General features: G+C 47.2%; 1 protein-coding gene across 1 annotated transcript in view; it reads right to left on the bottom strand.

The window, feature by feature from the left end:
* Positions 1-9,932, bottom strand: part of LOC116991021 (chloride intracellular channel protein 4-like) — a 16,558-nt gene extending 6,626 nt beyond the window's left edge. The window contains exons 1-3 of the mRNA XM_033049301.1: positions 9,626-9,932; positions 3,121-3,230; positions 1-108 (exon numbers count right to left, since the gene is read on the bottom strand). The exon at positions 1-108 is cut by the window's left edge and continues 18 nt beyond it. Of these exons, the coding sequence (XP_032905192.1) occupies positions 1-108; positions 3,121-3,230; positions 9,626-9,661 (254 nt within the window). The 5' untranslated portion in view covers positions 9,662-9,932. The remainder of the gene's footprint in view (positions 109-3,120; positions 3,231-9,625) is intronic.
* Positions 9,933-10,270: the final 338 nt, after the last annotated feature.

Below are 10,270 nucleotides of genomic sequence, written 5' to 3'. Positions count from 1 at the left end.
TCCTCGAGAAACTCCTCAATCTTGTTGTTGTCCGTCTTGAGTTCGCCGTTGTAGATGAGGAAGGGCAGCTGACTGCCCGGGGCAATGTCCCTCAACTCATCCGGGTTCCTTCAAGGCAAGCAGGTGGACCTCATCATTACAGACAGCACCAGTCCCAAAGCTAGGTGGTAATTCAATCACAGTACACAAAACACCAAAGTGGACAAACGACCGATGTGATGTAACGTTGCGGATTACAGCTTAAGGCAGATTCACACATGGGGTTAAATAGCTCTCTCCTGGTCCCATATTGAGGTACTCAGACTTCCTGATGGATTCAGGTAGTCCTTACTTTCTCCTCCCCTTCTCAGCTCTCCCTCAGCCCTCTGGCTCCACCTCTTCCTTACTTCCTGAACACGGACCTGAACTCCCATTTACCTCATCAGACACCTATGAACTATCTTGAAACAAACTTTAACTTGCACTAAACTTTATTCCCTTCATCATGTATCTGTACACCGTGGATAGCTTGATTGTAATCATATATAGTCCTGTCGCTGACTGGTTAGCACAAAACTCTGTCTGTGCGGAGTTTGCACGTTCTCTCCGTGGGTTTTCTCTGGGAAACTCCGGTTTCCTCCCAAACTCCAAAGACGTGCAGGTTTGCAGGTTAATTGTCTTGGCGTAAGTGTAAATTGTCCCTAGTGTGTGTGTAGGATAGCGTTCGTGTGCGGGGATCGCTGGTCGGCGCGGACTCGGTGGGCCAAAGGGCCTGATTCCGTGCTGTATCTCTAAACTAAACTAAAGTAAAATATTTCAACAGTCTCAATATAGAAGAAACTGCACTATCCTGCAGCTGAAGAGTGAAGAAGCGTTACATCCCGAAACGTCACCTATCCATGTTCTCCACAGATGCTGCCTGACCCGCTGAGTTACTCCAGCACTCTGTGAAACGTCACCTATCCATGTTCTCCACAGATGCTGCCTGACCCGCTGAGTTACTCCAAAACTCTGTGAAACGTCACCTATCCATGTTCTCCACAGATGCTGCCTGACCCGCTGAGTTACTCCGGCACTCTGTGAAACGTCACCTATCCATGTTCTCCACAGATGCTGCCTGACCCGCTGAGTTACTCCAGCACTCTGTGTCCATCCACCCTTTAGCATTAATGTCAACATCAGAGATACACTCCTACAATCGTTGTTCTTCAGGAAATTCTCACGGTAATTGTCATTTTCTAGTAAATTCACTGAACATATGGAGTCAATGGAACAAAGACTTAAGGATTATATTGATCATCGAATAAACATATTGCAAGATGACCTTGATAAAAGTTGATGGTGATGGATAGTTTTATTTGAGGTGTTGGGAACTCATTATTTTTTAATGTCTCCCAACCACATTCATTGTTTAAGATCCCTCCCTAGCCTTGGGTGAATCACAAGCTCACAAGTAATTGGAGTAGAATTGGGCCATTCGGCCCATCTGGTCCACTCCATCTATCCCTTATGACATGATAAGGGAATAACGTTTAGTGCAAGATAATGCCTGCAAAGTCCGATCAAGGATAGTCCGAAGGTCACTAAAGAGGTAGATAGTAGTTCAGCGCTGCTGGCCTCTCAATCAGCATCAAGCTATGGAGTGTTGAGCGGAAGAATAGTAAAAGGTAAATATGAAAATGAGAGAAAAAATCTGATTTAACAAAACCTTTTCTAAAAATGTATGTTTCCGTATCACCAGAGAAACAAGATATGTTTAACAGACCTGTCATATTTAGATATTTTATATTTTAGAGATACATGCGGAAACAGGCCCTTCGTGCCAGCCAGCCATCACCCCATACTATACCACACACTAGGGACAATTTACAAATTTACCAAAGCCAATTTATCTACAAACCTGCATGCCTATGGAGGGTGAGAGGAAACCAGAGCATCCAGAGAAAATCCACGCGGTCACGGGCAGAGTCTAGGATCAGAGGCCATAGACTCAGAATAAAAGATCGTACCTTTAGAAAGGAGATGAGAAGAAATGTATTTAGTCAGAGGGTGGTGAATCTGAGGAATTCATTGCTGTGGAAGCCGAGGCAGTGGATATTTTTAAGGAAGAGATCGATAGATTCTTGATTAGTACGGGTGTCTGGGGTTATGGGGAGAAGGCAGGAGAATGGGGTTGAGAGGGAGAGATAGATCAGCCAGGAGTGAATGGTGGAGAAGACCTGATGGGCCAAATGGCCTAATTCTTCTCCTAGAACTTATGAATTACTGTAACTTGTTCTCCAATATCACATTCACCAGAGGATCTTAGATCTTCAAGAAAATGGTTGTCCATGTCCTTCTGACGGATATTAGGAAGAGGTGGTAAATGTTGGCATGGGCAGTGTTACCCAGGAATTGGGAGAAGGAGAGGGGCAGCACGGTGGCACAGCGGTAGCATTACAGCTCACAGCGCCAGTGTCCCAGGTTCAATCCTAACTACGGGTGCTGTCTGTACGGAGTTTGTACGTTCTCCCGGTGACATGCGTGGGTTTTCTCCCGGTGCTCTGGTTTCATAGAAACATAGAAAATAGGTGCAGGAGTAGGCCATTCGCCCCTTCGAGCCAGCACCGCCATTCAATATGATCATGGCTAATTATCCAAAATCAGTACCCCGTTCCTGCTTTTTCCCCATATTCCTTGATTCCGTTAGCCCGAAGAGCTAAATCTAACTCTCTCTTGAAAACATCCAGTGGAGTTTCCTCCCACACTCCAAAGACGGGCAGGTTTGTAGGTTAATTGGCTTCTGTAAATTGCTCCCAGTGTGTGTAGGATAGAACTGGTGTACGGGGATTGCTGGTGGGCTGAAGGGCCTGTTTCTATATTCTAAACTAAACCTGTAGTCCACACAAAACCAAGTGCTCCGGTTTCCACCCACTCTCCAAAGATGAGCAGGTTTGTAGGTTAATTGGCCTTCCGTAAATTGTCCCTAGTGTGTGTGTAGGATAGAACGGCGATCGCTGGTGGGCTCGGACTCGGTGGGTCGAAGGTTTCCGCACTGTATGGTGGTTTCCGCGCTGTTTCTCTAAACTGCGCGCCTGAGATTGTGTGCGGACCCATCTGTCACTTGCATTGAGACCGCGTTCCCTCGCACAGCACACTCACCTCTTTATGTCTACCGTGTTGATGGTGAAGTTTACTTTCTTCAGCCAGAGGATCATGAAGAGGCGCTGGGAGAAGGGGCAGTTCCCTATACTCTCACCATCATCACTGGCCTGCCACACAAAGAACAGGGTTAACATTCACAAGTGTTTCGCTATGATATTGGTTACAGAGTATTATATATGTACATCTATCCTGTTGTGCTGCTGCAATGAAGAATGTCATTGTTCTATCTGGCAATATAACAATATTGGTCTATGCTCCATATGACAATTAAGCTCTCATGACTCTATCGTTAAACATGCAGGGCAGAAACAGGCCCTTCAGCCCATCGAGTCCGCGCCGACCAGCGATCCCCGCACACTAACACCCACTAGGGACAATTTACACATACACCAAGCCAATTAACCTGCAAACCTGTACGTCTTTGGAGAGTGGGAGGAAACCGAAGATCTCGGAGAAAACCTACGTGGGTCACGGGGAGAACGTGCAAACTCCATGCAGACAGCAGCCGTAGTCGGGATCGAACCCGGGTCTCTGGCGCTGTGAGGCAGCAACTCTCCCGCTGCGCCACCGTGCCGCCCCATGTAGTGCGTACAATTCACTGGTGGACATGTGGACATGTTGATTTCTGGAGGCCACAAGTCAGTGGATGTTTTTAAGGCAGAGATAGATAGATTCTTGATTAGTGCGGGTGTCAGGGGTTATGGGGAGAAGGCAGGAGAATGGGGTTGAGAGGGAGAGATAGATCAGTCATGATTGAATGGCAGAGTAGACTCGATGGGCCAAATGGCCTAATTCTACTATTCCTTACGACCTTATGAGTTACCTGCTACCGTGATTGTCTATGATTAAAGAAGATCAGTTTCTATGTATCGAGAGAAGGCAGGTACAGGATACTGATGTTGGATGATTAGCCATGATCATATTGAATGGCGATGCAGGCTCGACGGGCCGAATGGCCTACTCCTATTTTCTATGTTTCTATGTTTCTAAGAAACACAACTGTAGTCTGATTATTAACCACAGCCCAGACTGACCGAAGTCATCAAAGCCAAAAAACCAGGGTTACACTTAGACTGGCAAAATGTGGTCACTTTAAGAAGAAAACCAACAGGTGACTTTGCTTGTTCTTCTCTCTGCCCCACACATTAACCCTTTATGTAGGTGTTGAAGCAGATGATGTCATGACACAATCACACAGAGGGTGTAGGGAGGAACTGCAGATGCCGGTTTAAACCGAAGATAGACACAAAAAGCTGGAGTAACTCAGCGGGACAGGCAGCATCTCTGGAGAGAAGGAATGAATAGATGCCGTTTCGGATCGAGACCTTTCTTCACACAAAGGGTGGTGGGTGTATGGAACGAGGCTGCCAGAGGAGGTAGTTGAGGCTGAGACTATCCCAACATTTAAGAAAGAATTGGAAAGGTACGAGAACAGGACAGGTTTGGAGGGATATGGACCACATGCGGGCACTAGTGTAGACGGGACATGTTGGCCGATGTGGGCAAGTTGGGCTGAAGGGTCTGTTTCCACTCTGTATCACTCTATGACTCTGTAACTTGGATAGGGAACATTTCACAACGGGATCCTTTAGACTAGTTATCAGATAACTGAACCACTACAAAAAACTAGAGAGCAGTCTTAATAATAATAATAATAATAACTTTATTTATAAAGCACTTTAAACAACCGCAGTTGCCACAAAGTGCTGTACATGAGAACTCATGGACAAAAAGTTATTACAAACCATTAAAAACCGTAAAACGAAGGACTAAAAAACAGTAAAAATTAAAAGACATTAAAAGCACTAAGAACAGGAGCAATGTCTCAGCCAGTGTCGAAAGCCAGAGAATAAAAATAAGTTTTTAGGGAGTCTTGTAGCTACTGTCTACCTCACTGCAGACCCTCAGACTCTGCGTGATCAGCTTTATCCTACACTAAGATATGAATAAGGGTCAGGCCATTTAGGACAGAGATGAGGAAAAACGTTTTCATCCAGAGAGTTGTGAATCTGTGGAATTCTCTGTCTCAGAAGGCAGTGGAGGCCGATTCACTGGATGGTTTCAAGAGAGAGTTAGATATAGTTTTTGGGGGCTAACGGAATCAAGAGATATGGGGAGAAAGCAGGAACGGGGTACTGATTTAGGATGAGCACATAGAATGGTGGTGCTGGCTTGAGGGGCCGAATGGCCTAATCCTGCACCTATTTTCTATGTTTCCCAATGTTATTCACAATATTCAAATTGAATCTGAATCTGAATCTGAATCTGAATATTCCTTCTATCACATATCTGTACACGATGAGCGGCTCGATTGTGATCATGTATTGTCTTTCCACTGACTGGTTAGCACGCAACAAAAAGCGTTTCACTGTACCTTGGCACACGTGACAATAAACTAAACTATACGAAACCTGATGGGACATGTTGGTCAGTGTGGGGGAATGTTTCCACGCTGTATCACTCTGTGACTCTACGAATACCAGGGTGAGTTGTCATTGGACTAAAATAGCAGAGATGTTATACACAGGGCGATTGTGTAATCTAATACATTGCTCATTTGGGAATGCCTCAGGAGATATGAGAACATGTGGCAATAGGAGCACAAAGCAGAATAATATTAACGCAACAACCATTATCGAGAACATCTTTTAAAGAACTGAAATAAATTAGTTTCGAGTCGTTTTGACAGTAGATTGTGAATCAGTATGTTGTTCCTCACATGCTCAAAATAATCCCAAATTGCTTTACAGTCAATGAATTACGAAACATTTGGACAGGTACATGGATAGGACAGATTTAGAGGGATATGGGCCAAATGCAGGCAGGTGGGACTGGTGTAGATGGGACATGTTGGTCGTTCTAGGCAAGTTGGGCTGAAGGGCCTGTTTCCCTGCTCTATGGCGCTATAATTAAGCCAGTGATTAGTTCCTTCTCTACCTCAACAATACCAGGTGTGGACTCCTGTACATCGGCGAGACCAAGCGCAGGCTCGGCGATCTTGTTCGCTGAACACCTCCGCTCAGTCCGCCTGAACCTACCTGATCTCCCGGTTGCTCAACACTTCAACTGCCCCTCCCATTCCAACACTGACCTTTCTGTCCTAGGCCTCCTCCACTGTCAGAGTGAGGCCCAGCGCAAATTGGAGGAACAGCACCTCATATTTTGCTTGGGCAGCTTACACCCCAGTCTCTCTCCATCCCCTCCCCCTTCCCAGTTTTCCCACCAACCTTACTTCCTCCTCTGAAGTAGGGTTTTGGCCCGAAACGTTGCCTATTTCCTTCGCTCCATAGATGCTGTTGCACCCGCTGAGTTTCTCCAGCATTTTTGTCTACCTTCGATTTTCCCGCATCTGCAGTTCCTTCTTAAACATTTTATCTCTGCACCGCCCACTCCCCTGACGTTAGTTTGAAGAAAGGTCTCGACCCGAAACGTCATTCATTCTGGAGCACCCGGAGAAAACCCATGAGGTCAAGGGGAGAACGTGCAAACTCTACACAGAGAGTACCCGAGGATCCAACTCTGATCTCTGGCGCTGTGAGCTAGCAGCTCCGCCAATGTGCCGAGAGAATTGGAGTCAGTGTTCCATGTTCATTGACCTGAATCTTGGACTCGTTTGATTCCATTGAAATTGCTGCCAGAGCTACTGAATGTTATCTGCAGTTTCTGTTTAGCTCAACCAGCATCGGCTGAATTGTTTTTCTATTTTAGATTTCATCGTCCTCACTAAAGTATGACGGGAATTAAAGTGGAGATTTTAGATATGCTTGGTATGGAATCTATATGTGGGTGTGTGTCACTGAAGAATCTTTAACAAACTGTTTACACATTGAGAAGGAGGCATCTTTGGTCACTTGGTATTGAATGGGCTTCGATCCACTCCTCACTGCGTGAGATTGACTTTAAGGATGAGATTAGTTTAGGGATACTACGTGAAAATAGGTTATTCGGCCCACCTGGGTTTCCTCCAGGTGACAATAGACAATAGGTGCAGGAGTAGGCCATTACGCCCTTCGAGCCAGCACCGCCATTCAATGTGCTCATGGCTGATCATCCCCAATCAGTACCCCGTTCCTGCCTTCTCCCCATATCCCCTGACTCCACTATCTTTAAGAGCCCTGTCTATCTCTCTCTTGAAAGCATCCAGAGAACCTGCCTCCACCACCCTCTGAGGCAGAGAATTCCACAGAATCACAACTCTCTGTGAGAAAAAGTGTTTCCTCGTCTCCGTTCTAAATGGCTTACTCCTTATTCTTAAACTGTGGCCCCTGGTTCTGGACTCCCCCAACATGTTTCCTGCCTCTAGCGTGTCTAACGTGTGCTCTGGTTTCCTCCCATGTCCCAAAGATGTGCGGTGCAGGTTTGTAGGTTTAGTTTAGTTTAGAGATACAGCGCGGAAACAGGCCCTTCGGCCCACCAGCTCCGCGCCGACCTGCCATCCCCGCACACTAGGGACAATTTACAATTTTACAGGAGTAATGATTTTAGTTTCCGTGACAGAGCAGTCTACAATCATGATGCCGCACATTGATGCAACAAGCTGAAAGGAAACCCAAAAAGTTGTTAGTCATAGTGTCATTCAGCTTGGAGAAAGAAAGCAAGGGCTATCTGAAGTAAGAGGAGTTAATGTTCATAGCCATCAGTATGAAGATTGTCCTCAGATAGCCCTTGCTTTCCCTCTCTCTCCATCCCATCCCCCTTCCCACTTCTCCCACCAGTCTTACTGTCTCCGACTGACATTGCTTACTTACTTACTGTCATTGCTGAGAGAATGGAGCAGCTGGGCTTGTACACTCTGGAGTTTAGAAGGATGAGAGGGCTTCTCATTGAAACATAAAATATTGTTAAGGGTTTGGACACGCTAGAGGCAGGAAACATGTTCCCGATGTTGGGGGAGTCCAGAACCAGGGGCCATAGTTTAAGAATAAGGAGTAAGCCATTTAGAACGGAGACGAGGAAAAAACTTTTTCACACAGAGAGTTGTGAGTCTGTGGAATTCTCTGCCTCAGAGGGCGGTGGAGGCAGGTTCTCTGGATGCTTTCAAGAGAGAGCTAGATAGGGCTCTTAAAGATAGTGGAGTCAGGGGATATGGGGAGAAGGCAGGAACGGCGTACTGATTGGGGACGATCAGCCATGATCACAATGAATGGCGGTGCTGGCTCAAAGGGCCGAATGGCCTACTCCTGCACCTATTTTCGATGTTTCTATGAAAACCAGCATCTGCTGTTCTTTATAACAAATAAAATTAAGGAATGAACAGAGCACTTAATTTTAATCTAGGGTGGGAGGGGCAGAATACAAGGGCATAAATGAGTAGAAAATAAAGTGAACACGCTGGTGACAGATAACCAGGGGGAGGGGAGAGGGGAGGGGAGAGGAGAGGGGAGGAGAGGGGAGGGGAGGGGGGGGAGGGGGGAGAGGAGAAGGGAGAGGGGAGAGGGGAGAGGGGAGAGGAGAGGGGAGGAGAGAGGGGAGAGGAGAGGGGAGAGGAGAGGGGAGAGGGGAGAGGGGAGAGGGGAGAGGGGAGAGGGGAGAGGGGAGAGGGGAGAGGGGAGAGGGGAGAGGGGAGAGGGGAGAGGTGAGAGGGGAGAGGGGAGAGGGGTGAGGAGAGGGGAGAGGGGAGAGGGGAGTAGTGAGGGGATGGGGGGAGAGGGGAGAGGGGAGGGGGGAGAGGGGAGAGGGGAGGGGGCGGCGGCTGGGAGCATGGCTAGAAATGGTGTACTCGAAATATTCATTTCAACCTGAAACAGATTGCTCGTCCACTGGTCAAAATGAAACCCGGGACCAAAAATAGTTTGCAGACACAAGAAACTGCCGATAATGGAATCTGGAGCAAAAACACACAGAGTGCTGGAGTAACTCAGCGGGTCAGGCAGCATCTGTGGAGAACATGGATAGGTGGTGTAGACAAAAGTGCTGGAGAAACTCAGCGGGTGCAGCAGCATCTATGGAGCGAAGGAAATAGGCAACGTTTCGTCCCGAAACCCTTCGGGTTTCGACCCGAAACGTTGCCTATTTCCTTTGGGGTTTCAGCCCGAAACGTTGCCTATTTCCTTCGCTCCATAGATGCTGCTGCACCCGCTGAGTTTCTCCAGCACTTTTGTTTACCTTCGATTTTCCAGCATCTGCAGTTCCTTCTTAAACACATGGATATAGGTGGTCTTTCGGGTTGAGACTTGAAACGTTCTCCCCAGACATGCCGCCTGTCCCGCTGAGTTACTCCAGCACTCTGTGTCTATCTTCGATGCAAACCAGCATCTGCAGTTCCTTCCTACAATATTTCGTCTGCCGTTCTTTGTTCCTGCTACTGTGGGATGTTTCGGGGGTCAGGACCCTTCTTCAGACTGATGAGTAGTCTCCTTCGCTCCATAGATGCTGCTGCACCCGCTGAGTTTCTCCAGCACTTTTGTTTACCTCTGATATTACATCACCCCCAATATTTCTATTCCACCACACACTCGAATTCCATCTGAAACAGGTTTAATTGATCAATAACCAGACCTACCTTTATGAACAGCTCGATCTTAGGTTCCTCGGCCATCCTTCTTCCCCCGTCTAAGTCAACAGCTGTAGTTGAGACTTTAAACGCCTCTGGCAAGCCCACACTGTGTGTGTGTGTGTGTGTGTGTGTGTGTGTGTGTGTAGGGGCCTCTGTCCAGGAAGCCCCGCCTGTTGTGTCAACACGACCCCCCTCTCTCCCTCTTCCTCCCTCCCTCTCTGCAGCTGTAAGAATCCGGTGAAACAGCTTTAGCCTGGCCTTTCACCACTATTATACACACACACACCAGTGTTCATGGGCTGTCTATATACTGTCATTGCCACCCAGAAATGTATAGGGTGTGACAGTGGATGAAGTCACTCCCCACCTCCCAGCCAACGAGCTAGACCTGCCAAATTGCTTTCTCATTTACAAAGGTGTTGTGCAAGAGTTGAGATGAGAGATTCTCAGAAGGATTTGGGATCCCACAAAGGCAGATACTTACTTACCTGCTCAAGAGGCCAGAGGCCAAAAGTAGAAAAGAAAGGCACAGAAGAATGCTGGAGTAACTCAGCAGGTCAGACCAGCATCTCTGGAGAGAAGGAATGGGTGACGTTCCACGTTGAGAGATGTCCTACCGCTGCACCACAGAGAGCATACTAACGTATGGCA

Source organism: Amblyraja radiata, chromosome 32 (genome assembly GCF_010909765.2).
Source record: "Amblyraja radiata isolate CabotCenter1 chromosome 32, sAmbRad1.1.pri, whole genome shotgun sequence".
Lineage (NCBI taxonomy): Eukaryota > Metazoa > Chordata > Chondrichthyes > Rajiformes > Rajidae > Amblyraja > Amblyraja radiata.
The sequence above is the reverse complement of the archived record's forward strand: the minus strand, read 5'-3'. Positions and strand labels throughout refer to the sequence as shown.